The sequence below is a fragment of the Terrapene carolina genome, unplaced genomic scaffold, assembly GCF_002925995.2.
Source record: "Terrapene carolina triunguis isolate 2854851 unplaced genomic scaffold, T_m_triunguis-2.0 Scaffold85, whole genome shotgun sequence".
Taxonomy (NCBI): Eukaryota; Metazoa; Chordata; order Testudines; family Emydidae; genus Terrapene; species Terrapene triunguis.
Window position 1 is genome coordinate 14,016,871 of NW_020664436.1, and position 19,600 is coordinate 14,036,470.

Consider the following 19,600-nt stretch of genomic DNA (forward strand, 5'->3'; position numbering starts at 1 on the left):
CCTGGAGAGAAAGCTTAGGCTGACACTAATGATCTGCTCATGTTATTTGAGTCACCAGTAAAGCAAAACCCCAGAAATAGGGTACGTACATTGGGACTTTATACTAACTTGTTCTAAGTCACTTACAGATACTGTGACCAAGAGATGCAGATACTTTTACATTTTCACCACGTACCTTTTCTTCTGTGCATTTACTTCAGACATTTAATGATTACATCTCTTTGGCCTTTTTCCATATTTTCCATATAAAAATTCAATAAAGAGGAGTTCAGAGAAGAAACTCAAATACACACCATGTTCCTTTCTAATGCTCATTAGCCAGCTCTTTGGCCCTTCTCTATATTTTCCACTATTATATTTGCCACTTAAGTAACTTTTTCTTAGCTTGCAAGGAGATTCTCTACTGCTCTCATGCTTGCAGGGAAGCAGATGGCAAGGCACCTTTTCCCCAAAGTAAGTTCTCTGAATACTGTGTCAAACCAGGGACTCCTCACTAATTGTCATCTGCCCTTTGTTCCAAAAATAAATTTACTCCTTGTTTAGATACCTGAGGTAGCCAACCACACACACTGTGCTAAGGGCTCTGCATTCTGCTGCCTGTACCACTGAACTTTCATTGCCCAGCTGCCATCAAGATAACAGTGTGGCTGGAATCTGCCTGTGATAGTAGCACTACAGAGATTATCATGTATACCTTGCAGTTGCCCAGGGAACAAGAACTGATTTTGTTCCAAACCTGGATTTGCTGCAAGCCACATAGGCAATTAAACAGATGGTCATTTAAAAAAAATTGTCTTACAGTACTATTGTCCTTTTACATTTTAAAACCATGTTGGAGAGAGAGATACTTACAAGCCAAGCTGGCGGTAGTCTGGCTAATGTACACTTATTTTTAAAAAATACAAGGACTTCACAATTTTAAGGGGTCACCAGTTCTTCCCTAGCAATGGAAAGTCATCCAGCTGTTGAATGGATTGCTCTCTTAAGAAAATATTAAGGCTATAGGCTTGTCTATACTTAAAATGCTACAGATGCACAGCTGCGCCACTGTAGCACTTCAGTGTCGACACTATCTATACCTGGGGTTCTCAGACTAGGGGTCGGGACCCCTCAGGGGGTCGCCAGGTTATTACATGGGGGTCGTAAGCTGTCAGCCTCCAACTCAAACCCCACTTTGCCTCCAGCATTTATAGTGGTGTTAAATATATAAAGAAGTGATTTTAATTTGGGGGGGGGTCACACTCAGAGGCTTGGTATGTGAAAGGGGTTGCCAGTACAAAAGTTTGAGAACCCCTGATCTACACTCATGAAAAAGGTGCTCCTGTCCATGTAGGTAATCCACCTCCCCAAAAGGCAGTAGCTAGGTCGATGGAGGATTTCTTTGATTGATCTAGCGCTGTCTCTATAGAGACTTAGGTCGGCTTAACACTGCCATTCGAGTATGTGGATTTTTCACATCCCTGACCCATGTAATTAAACTTACCTATTTTTTTTTTTTAGCATACACCAGGCCTATGTCTACAATTAAAACACTACAGTGGTGCAGCTGCGCCACAGTAGCGCTTCAATGTAGACACAAATGGGAGGGATTCTCCCATCTCTGTAGTTAACCCACCTCCCCATGAGGCGGTAGTGCTGTCTACACCGGGGGTTAGGTTGGCATAGCTACATCTCTCAGGGGTGTGGATTTTTCATGCTCCTGAAAGACATAGTTATACCAATGTAAGTTTTCAGTGTAGACCAGCCCTAATTCTTAGAGCAGGGCTAAGAGAACTCAGTAGACATGGTAAATCACAGCTGGAACTACAAGTCTGCTAGTGCAGGGCTATAATGGTCAGTGCATCTCATAATGGGAAGGCAGTGATCAGAATTAAAGGATCAGAACTCTCTAGGTGTATAGGAAATGGTCTTTTTACTTTGGATTTATAAGATCCTGAGCCTAAAATAATCTAGTGTTTCGTTTGGTGGTTTTTTTATTTATTTATTTTTTAAAGGGGGCAGGTGAGAGACAAAAAAGCCAACTAATGTTGTTTGAATTTACTGCCGCAGATAGTGCAGACACATCAGCTTCCTCCCTCTCTCCCCTCCCTCCCTCCGTTTGCCAAGATATAGACTCTATAAATCAGATCTTCTCTTGTGTCGAGCTTTAAGGGAAGTAAGAAACATGCAAAACAGTAAATCATCCTGAGGTCATCTGCACTGTGCTTGGCAGTCCTGACTATACTAGAAGTCAGAAGATTAATGCTGTCCACTTTTATTTTCTCTGCCCTTAGAGTAAAAGCTAAGATTAAACACTAGGAGCCTTATGTAACAGGTGCTGAGGGATTATTGAATCTGTTGCTAGCAATTTTTCTCAATGTATGTATCCATTTCAGGGGACAGTTGGGTTGCGGGGAGGAGGGAATAGCTTCACTTCTTTTTCTCTTTCTCTCAAATTAGCAGATATGGAGTCTTGAGGCAGCAAGCATATTGGAACCAATAAAAAAAAAAAAAAAGCATCACTAGAAATCAGAGTGCCAAATCAGTCATAAATTCTCCCCCATGGAAACCCATTGAAATCAATGGGGCTGTATAAGGTGCAAGTAAGGGTAGAGTTTGACCTACTAGTGCCTTAGCATGGTGAATGGAGGGTAACAGGGATGGGGAGCATGGAGATGGCACTTATCAGATGCTCTAGGGCAGAGGTTCTCAAACTGTGGTCCGTGAGCTCCATTCAGGTGGTCCGCAGATAGTTCCCTCTAAGGTGTGCACCTGGGTGGCCACACACAAGAGAATGAAGGGCCACCCACCTAATTAGTGGAGCCGTGCAGGTGTGGCTCTACTAATTAGGTGCCTGGACCCTGGAGAAGATGCACCTGTAAGGTGAGGTGGTGGCCTTGGGGGGAAATAGGGGGCAGGTGGGTGGGGGCAATGGGGTGAGAAGAGGGGGTGGGGAGAATTTGGGACGTGCAGGGCTGTGGCGGCCAGAAAAAGAGGTGACTTTCCCCAGCTCCAGGACTGTGGCTGCCGAGGGGAGATGGCCCTCCTTCCCAGCCTCAGCTCGGGGGCTGCTGTGGCAGGGGAGAGAGGGAGAGACCTCCCTCCTTCCCAGCCCCAGCTCGGGGGCTGCTGTGGCAGGGGAGAGACCCCGTCCTTCCCAGCCCCAGCTTGGGGGCTGCTGCGACAGGGGGAGAGAGAGCACATCCATCACATTAGAAAGGTAAGACTACTGATATTAAAATATGAGTTGTATGCTTTTATTTGTAGAACAAAAAATGCTAATTATTATTACTTTTTTTAATATAGCGCTTTTATCCAAAGCGCTTTACAATAGTTAGCTAACGGTACAAACAACATTTGGAAAGACCATTAAGTGGTCCACTGAGTCCCTCAGCAATTTTCAAGTGGTCCATGAAAAAAAAAAAAAAAAAAGTTTGAGAACCACTGCTCTAGTGTAGAACAGTCAAAAATACTTAAGGGATTTAGGAGCAGAAGTCCCTGAAAAATCCCCCATTGTTTAGCAAATCACGAAGACTGCGGTTTTGTTGAAAGATTAGTGATCTCTGAAAGCCTCTTTTGCAATCAGATATTGCTTTTCTACACAAACTACGCTTATGTTAACTCTGGCACAGGAGTTGCAGCAGGGATACATTTGGTCATCATGCTTATGCCTTTGAGCCTCTTAACTGTAATAACAGCAACTGATGAGGGACTAATATACAGAATAAAATTTAAACTATGGACCTTACATTTCTGAAATGTGGAGCAAAGCTCATGGTTAAGCACAGAATCTAGAATGTTTTTAGGCTACTCTTTCTTACTGATAGGAGGTACACAAGACCCAAAGCTTCTACCATGCCGAGCACAAAGACATTCAATAGATTAAACAGATATTTGAGTTACCTTTTGCATTGTAGTATAATCAGGTAGGAAAACATTTAAGTTATTGACTGAGGTCTTGGGGAGACTGCCAATATGTGCTCACTATCTGGCAGAGTCCCCCGACACTGAGAACTAAACCTTTTCACAGATATGTACATAAGAAAAAGCATGTAAGAAAACATTCCTTCCTCAAGTACAGTTTGTTCAACTGAAAAAAAAAAAAAAAAAGTATACCAGCATATTAAAATTAGTGGGACAAATGCATTCCAGAAGCAACTCCACTGACTTCATTTATATGTGTAATTAAAATACACAAATTTGAAAAAACAAAACAATAACAATTCACACAGACAAAAGCAAAGGTTGTAACTAAACAACAATTTCTCAACATGGGTGAGAGGAAAGTAACCTTTCTGGCTTTGAGGCATATGTATTGGAGGCAGTAAATATAATAAATGATGCCCAGGTAGCCAGTTAAAGATTTAAAAAAAAATCTTTAGGGTTGTGTTTTCTCCTTATTAAGAGTGTCCCACAGTCTATTGAACCAGTTGCTCATATGAGGAATTTGGGGATTATGCCATTGGGCAGCAATAGAAAGTCTCACAGCTGTCAAAAGAAAATGAAGGGAATCAGTTTTTCTAATGGGAACATCGGTATCAACACTCAGCAGCACTGTGGACATAGTTACAGGGGAAAACCCAAAATCAGACTAGCTTGCATTTTGACCATTTCATTCATACATTTAGACATATTATTCCTTTTATTGTTAATAAATATAGGTCTGATACTGTGGCAGGTGCAAAAATCAAGAATCACAGTCCCTTCAGGCGTTTCCCAAAAGCAGGCACAGCATGTTTCAATCCCACTCATATCTGACTAACATACCTGTCATGGATTGGAACTTTAATTTTGCTGCTCAATGGTCAATAAATCGTTCCTGGATAAATGTCTGTTACACTGTATAATGAATCATTTTCTAAATAAATTACTGTTAAAGGGACCCTGTGACTATGTTCAGCCCAGAAATACATATTCCTTACATTAAGGTACATAATGTGCATTCCTACGGGATTACTTTGATCCCAGGAACATGCAGGGGGGTTACCTTCCTTTAAGGAATGTATAATTTGGGGCCTAAACAGACTGCATGTCCCTTTGAGTACAGCATTATTATACTATCAGGATAAAAGAAACAAAGGAAGGAGTAGTTTTTTGTTTTTTGTTTTTTGTTTTTTTTCTCATTTTGTGCTTTGCCCAGACTCACTTTGAAAATTCTGTCTGGAAGGCAAGGACCATAATCTATTATTTTAATTTGTAAACAAATTCTAGTCATCTGCTGCCAATATACAATGTCCTAATTTAGCATGGAGTATCAAACTATTTGTTTATCTTTCTAGCAGGAAGCCAGGTTAAGTATCACAACTAGATTTTTGACTAGCACTTAAATTTGTATTCCTTTTCTTGAGTTATTGTTTAGTTACAGTTAGTAATGGTGGGTGAACTTCAAAAGATTTCATGGTTTCATTCAGATAAACACCCAAAATTTTGGCTGCTTATCAGAACTTTGTGCAAAACTTGTTAGATGACGGCCTAGCTCTGTTCCCACGAAGTCAGTGATAAAACTCCCATTGATTTTAATGTGATCAGGGCTAGTCCAAGGCCTACATGGATTTTGAAAATTCCACCTGCTGAATCTGCAAACCTGGACTAGAGACAGAGCAAGAAGGCTTCTTGTAGACACAGGCAGAAACCAGAATTTCCATCCTGTAGAAGATTTGGCATTTCCCAGTTTTTTAATTTTTTATTGGTTATTTTGTTTGTTCCAAATTGGAATGAAAAGTTAGAAATGCAAATATTTTCATGGAATGGAAATTTTAGAAGAGTTACATTTGGAGAAACAAATTGATTTTTTGGGAAAATTTCTGGTTAGCTCCAGGCTGGCTTTCAAGCTACCCAACTGCCTGGGGGGAGGAGGGGAGAGGGAGAAGAGACAGGCTTCCTGGAGAAATGTGTAGCCCATGTGCCTGCCAGATAGGCAGCCTGGGGAGCTGGGCAGCTAGGAACTCACCAGATGGGTATCCCACAGAGTTGGACAGTCCACTTCTCACTGAGAAGATTAAATTTGATATAATTGGCATTACTGTAACCTGGTGGGATGATTTCCATGATTGGAATTTTAAAATCACGGGCTATATCCTGTTTAGGAAGACCAGAGCAGGTAAAAAAAGGTCAGGGGGAGGTTACTTAGAAATGCAGGATCTTAAGTACACATGGATCAACGTGCTAACTAAATGCCCAGCAAGGGGACTGGTGGGGGTCTGTTAGAGACCACCGAGTCCAACCAGAGAACAGGAGGAGTACTCCTTAAGCACCTATCTGTATTGTGTGCAAAAGAAAAAATTTGTTATGGGAATTTAGTTTGGGAGAACTCATGCAGCCAGTCGTAAAACGTCATTAGATGATTTTCTAACACAAAAAGGAGTGCACCCAACAATGAGGTTACTCTATTTTGGACCTCATTCTGATGAATAAAGATGAATTCATCACTGGACTTCAATTTGGCAGTTGCCTACAGACCAGTGTTTATGACCCGATTACATGCAATATGGGCAAACACAGGATAGGCCCAACCAGTAATACATATACTTAGTGCTTCAAAAAGGCTAGTTTCTCAAAGCTGAGGAAAATTATGAGTGAAGTTGATTGGGAGGAAAAAAATTAGACAGAAAAATGTGAATGAAAAGTGGGAGTTTTTTAAGAAGAGTCTATTAGATGCCAAAAAGCCATAATTCCCACAATCAAGAAAGAGGAAAACTTTGGCTAAAAGCCCATCTTGGTTCACTGGCATAGTGAAGGCAGCCATTAGAAGTAAAAAAGCAATATATAACAAATGGCAACGGGCGGGGGGGGGGGGGGAAGGCAGAGAATAGATAGCAACTGATATACATTAGAGGTTAGGAAGTGCAGAAAATTGATAAGGGGAGTTAAAGACATCAGGGAAAATTCCATGGCTGGCAGGGTTAAGGACAATAATAAGGAGGGGGAGGAGGGTTTGTTTGTTTGGTTTTTTTAAGTATATATTAGAAACAAAAGAAATCTTATCAATGATAGAGGCACATTGCTGGATGGAGATGGTAAAATTATTTATAATGATGCAGAAAAGGAAGTATTTGGAAAGCAGGATGATTTATTCATAGCATATTAGGATGATGAAATATATTTTAGTCCATTAGTAGCTGAGGAGGAGGTTATATCACATCTACTAGGGGTGAATATTTTAAATTGACAGGCCTGGATAACTTGCACCCAAGAGTCCTAAAGGAGTTGGCTGAGGAAATCTCTAGCCTACTAATGTTAATTTTTAATAAATCTTGGAATACCAGGGAAATTCCACAAGACTGCTAATATTGTGCCAATATTCAAAAAGGGCAAGCAGGATGACCTGGGAACTTTAGGCGGGTTTTGCCCTGCCCAGCAAATGTCAAATAATGGAAAAGCTGATACAGAATTCAACGGCTAAAGAATACGAATATAATTAATATCAGTCAGCTTGGTTTGTAACCATGTCTTGTCAAACAAACCTGATTTTATTCTTTAATGAGATTACAAGTTTGGTTGATAAAGGTAACTGTGTAGGTTGTACATACATAGACTTTTTGTTCGGTGTTTGATTTAGTACACACAATGTTCTGATTAAAAAATTAGCACTATAAAGTATCAATAGAGCACATATTAAATGGATTAAGAACTGGTTAACTGACAGACCTCAAAAAAGTAGTTGTCAACTGGGATTCATCAGTAAAGGGGAGTGTTACTAGTGGGGTTCCACAAGGATTGGTACAATGTCTGATTATTCAACATTCTCTTCAATGATATGGAAGTAAGTATAAAATTACTGTTGATTAAATTTGTGGATGACACTTTGGCGGAGTGGTAAATAATGAGGACGACAGGGCAGTCATACAGAGCGATCTGGATCACTTGGTGAGCTGGGCCCAGTCAAACCAAAATGTGCATTTGCCTATATTAAAACAAACGTTCTACATCTAGGAGCAAGGAACGGAGGCCGTGGAAGAGCACCTCAGCATAAGCTCCATATGCAAAGCTGTGGCGAAATGGGCTTATGCAATCCTCAGATGTATAAACAGGGGAGTGATGAGTAGGAGGAGCAGGTGATTTTACCTGTGTATATGGCATTAGTGAAAATTGATACAGGAATATTGCATATAGTTCTGGCGTCCACAATTTAAAATGGACATTGAAAAACTGGAAAGGGTGTAGAGAAGAGCCACACAAATTATTCAAGGGCTGGAGGTAATGCCTGAGGGAGAGAGAGAGACTTAGGCGGTATGCATACTAGGAGCGCCTAACCAGTATAGGAATATTGGTATACTATACTGGCTAGATACTGCTTGTGTTGCTGCAGATATACCAGCAAAGCAGGACTTCATACTGATACTGTCAAACAACCCCAGGAGAGAACCAAGATATAAAGATAAAAGCGTGACTTTGCCAGTAGAACTGCATCTACATTAGGATCTTCTACTGGCACAGCTATGTCAACCAGGGATCGCAGCTCTGCACACCCCTGACCCTCATAACTACGCTGACAGAAGTCTGCAGTGTAGCTAGAGTCCTCAATCTGTTCAGTTTATCTAAAAGAAGATTGGGAGGTGACTTGATTACAGCATATAAATACCATCATAGGGAGGAAATACTGGGTACAAAAGGGCTCTCTAATCTAGCGGTATGCCTTTCTCCAAGAACCAATGGCTGGAAGCTAAAGCCAGACAAATTCAAATTGGCAATAAAGCACAAATGATTAACAGGGAGGGTGATCAACCCCAGAACAAACTACTAAGGGAAGTGGTGGATTCTCCATCTCTTCATGGTTTCAGAACAAGACTGGATGCCTTTCTGGGGGATGTGCTTTCGCCAAACAAGTTATTGGGCTCAATACAGGGTAACAACGTGAAATATAATGGCATGTGAAATATAGGAGGTCAGACGAGAAGATCTCATGGCCTGTTCTGGGTTTAAATTCTATGAAACTATGAAGCCCAGGGAGGGAAGCATCCCAGAGCGCCAGGGAAGCCAGGGATCCTGGGGGCCAGTCAGCCCCGCATCCCACCAGAAGAGCACCTGGGCAGATCAGGAGGGCTTCAGAGCCAGGCAGCTGCTATCTCATGAGGTAGATAGCCTAGGGATCCCCGGGCACTGGGTAAATTGGCAGGAAACCAGGCAGGCAGTTTTGCTGGAATTATGATGTTCTCATGTAATGTTTCGATCCCATCAAATGGGAATTTCTTGGTTGTGTTTTTGTCTTCTATACTTCAACGCAAAGCATTTCAATCACTTAAAGGCTCACAGAATGTTGTAATCCCACACAATGAAATGGTGGGAAATGTGTGCATTTTCATCTATTTTCTCCCCCAGCTTCACACAGCTCTGCTTACCAGTCCTTCTGATGAGAAGAGAAGTTATTTCATTTTCATAGAATATTCCTACCCTCCCAAAGACACCATTCTTCACATTTTTCAGGAAGTTCTTCTGTCGTTTCAGATCTCTTAATATTCCTTCTTTTCTAATTACTGCGCACAGGGACTGGAATCTAGCCTTGAGAATTCTCCCAGAGGAGGAAGGTTAAGGAGAGTCTACAATGGCAAACAGCCAGCAGAACTAGCTTCTGCACCAGTCACCAGCCACTCCACAATACAGGGCATACAGAGAGAATCTCAGTGCATGATGGGAAAGGAGGTGGGTGGGTGGAGTACAACTCCAGTAGACCAGTGAGTGTACAGCTGGGGTATGGTCACCTAAGGTCCATTGCCACCTTTCTTAAATTACAGCAGCCTCTAGGCTGCTTAAATTCATGTCAGAGCCAGGGTAGCAAGAATCAAGAAACTGCGACTGGCTCTCTGATGGCCACAAATACCCCATTCCTGCTGCATCAAGTGGGTCTCAGCACAGGAGACAGTCTGGCTCATAAGCACTCATTTTCAAAATTGGCCTCTAATGCTCCATGCCCAATGCCTGAGATTGAGATGCAGAGAACACACAACTCCCTGCTAAATCAAAAGGTACTACAGGTGCTCATCACCTCTGAAAAATCAGCCCCTAAATCCAAAACCCGAGGCACCCAAAATTAGAGGCCACTTTTAAAAATGCAACCCATAACTTTTCAGGCTGACTGAGATCATTGTGATTGCAGATCTCCCTGCTCGGGCTTTAAAGTAGAAATATCTGTGGAAATGATTTACAGAAGTTTTTAACTTGCTGCCAACACTCCCACTGATAGACCGTTTATGGGTTTTTAATCCCAGCAGTCCCCATTTTTCACAGTGTGCGCGCGATGTGTTAAGGAGAGGAGAGTGCAAACACTGGCCGCATTTGTTAACCTGTATTTCTTCAGATGCCCAAAATACAACCCACAATGTAACCGTTAGATATAGCTTGGTCAATGAATGAAAGAGAATTCTGTTAGGAACTGCATATTTTGGACAGCAAGAAACTAAAACATGTATTCATCTAAGCCTCAAAAAATAATTCCCCTCAACGCTGTTGAGGCTGGCACTTTCTTTTGACATTTGATAGTTTTAAAGCCTTGTCTACACCAGGAAACTGAAACATTGCTTGAAATAGCTGTCAGCAACAGGTGCATCTAAACCAAGCCTCAAAACAGTTACTGTCAACCTGAATGATCTGCAATTAGCCAATTTCAAAAAATTCGAGTCTCTAAAAGCGTACTCTTCAAATAGCACATACAGAATTGGATAAGGAGTTTATGCTGACCTTATGGAGTTTATACTCTGTCTTTTCCCAACAACGGAGAGTGTGCTGCTTACCCAAAGTAAAATGAACAAACATACTCTGGCCCATTCTGTCTCCCCTTCCTTTCCACTCATATGCAGATGCCTGCTGCCAAGGCAACTCTCCCTTTGTTTCAGTTTCACCTTTGCTGCATTTCCTAGTGGCAAACACCCTCTTGCAGCATATGGGGAAGAGTATGCATGTGAGCTCCCCAGAGCACAGTATTACCAAACACAGGCATTCAAAATCCTGAGTCAGGAACCCCAAAATCATGGTGGTTGTCTTACAAGTCACAACATTTTAAAATTAACAAACACTGGGTTCTTTTTATTTGCCTTCTGGTTTTTGAGGTTTTAGGGTTCATATTTTCAGGCTTTTCTCCACAAGCAGGAAAGCTAGAAACATACTTTTCCCACCCCCTTCAGGGAAAGCTGCAATTCTCACATAATCACATTGCAGCTTTAAGAAAAGCTACCAAATGTCATGAAGCTTGTCATAAATCACGAGAGTTGACAACGCTAAAAGCAGAGCAGGAGTATCATCATCATTTGTGTGTCTAATAAATACACTCAGTACTAGTGCTCAGAATGAGGATGACCTTCTGAGCTGTAACTAGCTCAAGTGCCCGTGATTTTTGAATAACAGCTCAATGGGTATTTTAAGAGGGGGCGCGTCAAATATTTCCTCCCTTAAGCTCCATATACCCTACGTAAAATGTAGCCATACAGAATGGGAATGCATTTCAATAGCAGAAGGGAAATTGTTCCAACTTCCCCTTCCATGTGGTGGCAGAAGTTTAAGGTGGCTTTCCCCATTAGCCCCTTTCAGCACACCACTGCATCTGTTCCTCCCCAACCTGTCAAACCAGAGAGCCACGCAGAGTGCATGTGAGAGAAAGGGTTACGAACAGTTTTTCCAAGAGAGGAGGCAGCTGTAACTGGAGCACGTTCCATGCTGAGTAGCTGCACGTCTGTTACGTGTGAAGCTAGGGGTTTTATTATCGTTTCCTCCCAAAATAATAAATATTTAAAAATCTGAACATCTCTGTATCTTAACTGAAAAACATTTCCTAATGCATCTGTGAGTGCAGTGGTGTGTGGCCTCTGCCTGTTCCTCAAACCTTGGAAAGGCATAGAAAATGATCCCCAGGGCACATTTTCAGGCCACTTTCAAGAGTCCCTGCTCTCCGGGCAGGCTCAAATAATCAGAATACAGTGATATCAGGTTTCAGTATGAGCTTGCTATTGCTCAAGGCACTATTATATTTCCTGGCCAGTGACAGACAACAACCTTTACAACCATAAAAACAGCTAAACTGTTACAGTTTTTCACATCTCAAGAGAAACTGGCATTCATGCTTTTACTCTCCTCCTGAAAAGCCAGGAGGGTCGGTCCCTCACACAAGAGCAACCCACCCAGTGTAAATACGGAAATGAGGAGCTGGATCGGGACGCTGGTGACAGACCAATGTTAGGAGGACCACTGGAAGATTTTGGTACCATCCCTCACCGCTACCATCCTTGCTGTTCCCTTAATATTTTGAATGACTAACAAGGTTGCCTACAGCTCTACATGTAAAGCTTGGATATATAATGCAGAGCAGGGAAGGCCAGATGATCATATAAAGCCTTCTGTCTGAAGGAGAACAGAGATTAGTCCCAGAAATTCCCCCCCCCCTCCACCCTCCGCACCCTCATCATAGGCCCAGCTCAATTCCCACAGAAGTCAATGGGCGACAGAAGGGTTAGGAAGGCTGGTCCTAACAGATTGGTCTTGCTTGGTTTTTACTGATGCTTAGCTCTGTCATGCTTCTTTGGCCTGCTGGAAACTCCACAAAGAGACCAGGGAGGCCAACACTAGGAGGTGGTTTTCCTTCTGCTTGTTTTTGAGGAGGCAGCCCTGGCATGTTCCGCTGCCACAGTTGGTGTTGACATTGCCCAGTAGGAGGTTGGTGCTAACCCCATCTTTCAACCCACCATGCCTGGGCCACATGTGAGATGCAGCGTGTGATAAAGACCCAAAATGAGTGACCAAAAACCAACATTATTCATGCAGGAAATCTAAAATGCTGTGGGATTGATTCTTTTAGTGTAAACAACTCTTCCTAGAACCTCCGTTTCATTAAACGTTATTTACATCACAAGTGAAGTAACAGTAAGTAGTGAAGAGACACCTAATTTGCATTGAACACAGGTAACTTTGAGATTGCTGTCCCTTAAAATGAAGGATGTTTGATGCTAGCAGCTGAATAGTACCTCTGACTGAATTCAGCCCCTCGACCAAGACTATTGTTTGGAATGCGTTATTTACATCTGCATTATCTGTCTGGTATTTCCTGAGTTTGCCAGCACAGTACTTTTGGCAATTTTCACTTTTCGTTACTATAGAATATTCACAAACTCGCCCGTGGCAATTTTGGATCTAACATGAGCACTGGAATAGCTGTTGCTGTAGTACCTTGGCAAGTGACAATTCATGGCAGATGTGGGTTTTGGCCTTTTAACTGGCTTGGAGACCTGTCAATCAGATATACATTAAACATGACAATCTCATATTGAGATGATTGACAGGTCTCCAGGCTTGTAGAAGGCCAAGAGTCATTGCAGTCTTCAGAGGAGTCCCCAAGGCTAGCAGTTGGTCCTGGGCTAAAGTTAGTGAATATCACTGTCATAATAAGTGCTGCTTAAGACGATCAGAAAAGATAAGAACTCAGCTGTTCTCAGCCTGCTCCAATGCTGCTACAGTTTGTTTCTACCTGAATTTCAAGAAACTTCACAGTCAAAAGTTCTTAACCTGGTATGTGCTTCATCCTAAAGCATTTCAGTCATTTGTTTCACCTCCAAAGGGATGAGTTTTTACATCCAAGTATCCCTTGAGAGACTGTCACATTCCAGCATGCAATCCAGACTAGTGAGCAGTTGTGTCACCACATGACCTGTAACCTTGGGTGCCTCACAATGCTTTGCTGTTGTAACTTCCAACCTGGGCCGCTCACAAACAACTTGTAGATCACACCCTGAGCATCTGTGTATAGCTGCAGTGCTGGTCTAGAAACAATGACGCCAGCAGCCTGTCAGCAACACACCAGCCACACTGTGGCTTCCACCAGCCTTGGTTACTAGTTGCAGGGTGACCCAACGCACGGCCAGTCCCGAATTTTCCCCCAAACATGTGGTCTACACTGTCCAGCCCTCTTCTGCACAGTTCAGATATTCAAGGTCTGTTACCCTTGAAAGGGGTCAATATTCAACAGCCTCCTACTTTAACTGGAGTTACCAAACAGGTCAGTTTAATCAGAACTGATCCAGTGTTGTGCTTAAAGAATAAAACAAGTTTATTTAACTACAAAGAAATAGATTTTAAGTGAGTACAACTACAAGTATTAAAGTCAGAAATGGTTACAGAAGAAATAAAGATAAGACACCTTCTAGTAGTTAAAAATTAAACTAGACTCGGTTCAAGGAAAAATCCTCACCACATGTTCCCAGCAACAGGGCTGACCAAACTCTCCAGCCAGGATTCTCCCCCCACCCGCCATTCCAAAATCAAAGGGCTGGTTCCTTTGTCGTCTTAGGTGAAAGAGGGGGAAAGAGAGAAGGGAGAGAGAGAAAGACTCTCTGAGGTGTTTTTGTCCCTCTCTTTTGTAGTCCAGTCACCCTTTGAAATGCACTTTCCTGAGAGTTGCCCCAAGATAAAGTTCCTTCCCACTGTGAGGACATACATGGAGTCTCATGGTGAAAGAGGTTCCATGTTGTTGTTTGCTAGGTTTACCTCCTTCCCTGACTTGTCTGGTAAACACATTTCAGTCATGATTTCAGCTTACATTCATAACTTTACATATAAATATTGCTACGTACATTTCACCAGGATATTATTGATCAGTGAGCTATTCGTTTTCAAATGATACCTCACAAGGCACATGCTGTACAAAGATTATTACAATATTACAATAGTAGGGTGTGAATATGGGGTGCATTCAGTCACAGATGTATTTTACCTATTTGGGGTAAATACAATAGGTCATTATTTAGATTATTAAAAAAGCAGCTTCTACAGAGCTCCTTTACTCTCCAGACTCAAGTTAGGAAATTGACCAGGCAGTTCTTGGAGTTACTGCTGTCTGTACAGTAACATATGTCAAATCAACTGACCACGGTGGATAATTACTGCTCTGTCCAGGCACCGCCTTTAAACAAGAAACAGAAGGCTTGGCATTCTGCCTACTTCATGTCATCACGCTGCAGCACACCAGTGGGTCTGATTTTCCACTACCATGCCCCTTAGAATCATTTACCCCTGTGCAAAGTGCAGGGAAGAGGTAAAATGCTATCATTCTAATGGTCGCTTCGTAGACCCATCCAGGTGTAAATGACCACACCATGTGCAAGGCAGGGGAAAATCAGGCCCCTACACTCTGAAAACATGAGCTGTGAATTCCCTTCATTATAAGTAAAGCAAAGTGTGCTTGATTTAGGTTGATGTCTTAGCCATCATTCCATATGATACAACCGGAAGCCCAGAACAGGACTGCTTTATGGTGTGAAGATATTATGTCTTTATATAGTACCCAAATATGGGTCCGCTTATGTCAAGCGGAGTGCGCTTTTTTAAAAATAAGGAGCCAACATACAGATGTGGCATCTCTATGATTTCTGGCTTACAAGAAGATCCTATCCAAAAGTTCACATCATGAACTGGAGACTAGCAAGAACTTTCCACTGGCTCCACTTTAAAGGCTATGATTTGCACTATGGGTTTTGAATGGGTTTCATTAATTTCCTGCATTTCAGTGAAATTTACTTGGAGAAAATAAATCCTCTCTACATGAACAGTCAGTGAACATTTAGCAAATGGGGCAAATCATCTTCATAAATCTACTTAAGTCAGTCCTACTAAAATAATTGCTGATCCAAATCTGCACTCCAGTTGGATATTACCATGCAAGAAGGCTCGGCAAATCTCGCTGAAATTGCCTGTGATTAAGTAGAAATGACAGCAAAGCAGGACCACTGTCATCCTGCCATGCTCAACTTTGCAACACCACATTTATAATGGGAAAGTGGAAGAGCTTTCCCAGTTCTGAGGTAAATGCAGTCTGCAACAGTTCCTATTAAATGCTGTTTTTAATCCAACTTTTGTCATAAATGAAATGTACTGAGTGACATTGGCTCAATATGTACAGCCCCCATCATGGGAAGGAACAAATCAAGTAAAAGGAATTTCTTTTTCCATCTCCAGTGTTTTCAAAGTTCAGAAACCTGAAATATTTTTCCCCTTAAAAAGAAAGAGAATCATATGGCATTAATAACAGCTGGACCTCCAGGGGGTTCAAAGGGTTCAGAAGTTCAGTTTAGATACTCATCGTACGTTCACTCAAACGTTTGAGATTCAGACGTCTCACAAGAAGTGACTATAGCTATGTTGGAAGGAATGTATTAATCCTATTTCATCTTACCCCATAGTATTTCACTACTTGTGTATCTGTTCCCAAATAAATCCACTAGTTACAGAAGTGCATTAAAATAGAACACACACAAAATCAAAGCTTTTTTGAACTTCCATAGCAGTTTGGTTTTTGGTTTGCGTTATGAGTGAAGGTTCAAGCGAGCTCTTATTTTATCCAAATGTATTCAACCGTCCCTGAATGAAACACACTTCATAACTAAGGGACAAAATCATCCATGATGCAACTCTTAAGTAGGGTGACCAGATGTCCTGATTTTATAGGGACAGTCCTGATTTTTGGGTCTTTTTCTTATATAGGCTCCTATTACCTCCCCACCCCCTGTCCCGATTTTTCACACTTGCTGTCTGGTCACCCTACTCTTCAGACTTCAATGTAATAACATCAGAGATTCATTTGGCCCAAAAATCTACTGTTCTATCAATAGGAGTTTTAGGTTTCCAAAAATCTTGCCACTCCTGATGATGGGCCTGGATCCTTTTCATTTAAGAGCTCGTTTGCCTATTTATTAAGCAATTCTTGTTAACAATTCACTAGAGATGGTTGGAAGATTTTTGTTGTTGTTGTTGTTGGAGCCAAAATGTTTCACGGAAATATATCCACTTCTACTAAATTTTCAAATGCGAAGATTTCTGAGGTCTAGCATGGACTTGCTGGTCAATTCCAGAGAGAAAGGCAGACAAAGAACAATTTGAATCAGAAACCTGACTTTTCTGATCTGAAAATGAACATTTTGACACAATTGTATTTTCCTAAAATTTTTCCAAAGGTTTCATTTTCATTCCAATGTGGAACAAAAACAAATTTCAAACCTAAAAAGCTGCCATGAAACAGAATTGTTGTTCTCCAGCCAGCTCTACAATTCATTTCAGTAAATTGCTTGGTTATTGTGTTTTCCCTATTCAGGAAACTTCTGCAAAAAAATTTTAAAAAGTCAAAAGTGTAACTCCAAAGTAGTAATATTATAGTGTTTTAAAAGACCCAATATCCAAAAGCACTTTACAAAAGTGAGCAAGTATTATTTATCCCCATTTTACATAAGAGGAAACTGAAGTACAGACAGGTTAAACACAGACATGCTCAAAGTTACACAGCAAGTCTGTGGCAGACATAGGACTAGACCCCAGGTCTCCTGACTCCATAGGTATGCTCTGGGCAATAGATCATACTGCCTGTTAAGAAGAGTCTCTCTGTTGAAAAGAGTGGGTACTTAGAGTTGGCAACACAAATTTCAGCTGTGGCTAAATACAGATATGTTTAAAATGTATCTAAGTTTGACTTTTGTAACACATTTAATAAATGGAGGACCAGATCCTCTCCGAGGGTAAGTCAACAGAGTCAATGGAGCCATGCTGATTTACACCAGCTTAGGATCTGGCCCTAAATGTTTTTTAAATGTTTAATCCAGCATCCATTTCCTTTGGCAAAATGTGGAAATAACTATATGTATAGATCACATTGGCAACATACATCAATATTTGCTATTCCCAACCATCCTATGGTACGCTGCTGAGATCCTTCTATTCCACCAGGCCACCCACGTTCACATAGGCCATTTTGGTCACTCAGATTATATGGTCCAATACAAACAGGGAGGAATGTAGTAATCCTATTTCATCTTTTAACAAATAAATGTTCATACAGCAATAGTACGTGAGGCACATACAAAAACCTACTGTACAGCCTGAATCCCAATTATGCAGCTCAAAACTCCAGTGCAGAAGGGTACCCAAATCATCCCTTTTCTGTTGCATTTACACCAGCCCTTTCAACATACCTAAGCTGGATTGAGGCATTCCAAATCGCCGTGGAAGAGAACAGGTGAAAAGTCTCTCTTACCTGGCAAAAAAAGAGGCCGCCACTGAGGTGCCCGTTGACGTTTCGCTGGCGACATAGGTGCTCTGGGAACCAGGGAAGCTGTACAAGGAGGGTTTATCTGCATTGTAGCGGTTCAGCACTGCTTCAGTCAGCCCCTCTCGGCCGGTCTCCGTCATCAGCTGGGAGATCTGAGGACAGAAAGACAGAGAAGGCTCATTAGATGTAGCCTGCTGCCTCACTCCTCTGCCATGTGATCTAACTTTTTGGGGGGGGGGCGAGGGGGATGGAAGAGGAGTGGTACATGTGCCACACTTTTGCGGCTCAGTGAATGAGCTTATTGCTTCCATGGTGCTACGTGGCAGCATTCTGTCTCAGTCCTCACCTCATTTTCATTAAAAGTAATGCGATAAAAGATTACCCCCTGACATTGTACGTTTCAATTATGTCTGTGGTCTTCCTTCCATTTGTAGGGGAAAGTGGAAACCATTATCCTTGCTCAGTTTCAGCACAGCAGGGCACAACAACATGAGCCAATGCTTATTTATTAGCGAAAACAACCACAAAGATCAGCGAGTACTGTACTGGTACTGAGAACCTACATTTTATTCAGGGTAAATGTGAACTGGATGATGAGCGAATATTAGAAATGTAACAAGATATTTATAAAGAAAACATACATCTGCATTTGTTAAAAAAAACAGCACTAGTGTATCAAGTATTTCCAGTGACAGTTCTTTTTACAACAGCCCAAACAATCTGAGAAGTGAAGGAAAGTGTCATTCGGGGTCCAAGTGGACTATTTATTAGTTCTCTTGGAACCCAATGTTATAGCCATGCAGTCTAAGTCTCATTGATTTTCCTAGAGGGTTTTCAATACCATTGGATTTCTCTCTCCTGATGCCCCACTATAGTGATTGTTTTCTCCTGTTAGCATTATGTCCTGTACCATGTAAATGGAAAGTCTACCAAGGCAAATGAGGAAATTTTGTCCAGTAAAATCTCCGTCCCATTAAAGCCCCTCGGGGTTGAGTGCTGATGCCTGTAACCGTGCAGAGGACAAAAAGCAAATTTTTTCTAGGTGCCAGGAAGAACAGATGCTGTTTGACTAGGACCTGATCCAGCTCCCACTAAAATCAAATGAAAGACTCCCTTGGACTTCAATGGAATCTGAGTCAGGCCTTTACAGAGCAGCCCAGCACAAGTGTGATTATTATTCATTTTAAGTTTCTAGCCAGAAATTCTGCTTTTGCTTTGACCTATGTCAGTACTTCATAATCCTCTATTGTACCTCATACACTCCTAGTCCTTAGTAAATTCCCTTCTCTTCATTCCTTGTGGCACACACAATCACAGTTTTTGCATACTTATCTGAGTGCACCTCTGCACTGCTAGATCCCTCCCAAATAATAGTTTAAATAGTTCCCCCCCCCCCAAACTATTGCTAGCAACTGGTTTCCTCTATGGTAGAGCTTCTTCCTTCCACAAAAGGTTTTCTAGTGTCCAATGTCCATCTATTCTATTCTGCTCTGGTTCTTATGCCACCCTCGTCGCCATAGTATCTTAGTGTCTTCTAGAACTGCATTAAGCAATGTGACTAGAAACTATCCAGTGCAGTCCTATCTTTCTCCCTGGGTGGAGAGGAGGGGG

The 19,600-nt window shown here is 41.7% G+C and overlaps 1 protein-coding gene across 2 annotated transcripts in view; it reads right to left on the reverse strand.

The window, feature by feature from the left end:
* Window positions 1-19,600, reverse strand: part of KIF26B (kinesin family member 26B) — a 403,870-nt gene that overhangs the window by 225,674 nt on the left and 158,596 nt on the right. For both annotated transcript variants that reach the window (XM_024210254.2, XM_024210253.2), the window contains exon 4: window positions 17,975-18,141. In XM_024210254.2, the coding sequence (XP_024066022.1) occupies window positions 17,975-18,141 (167 nt within the window). The remainder of the gene's footprint in view (window positions 1-17,974; window positions 18,142-19,600) is intronic.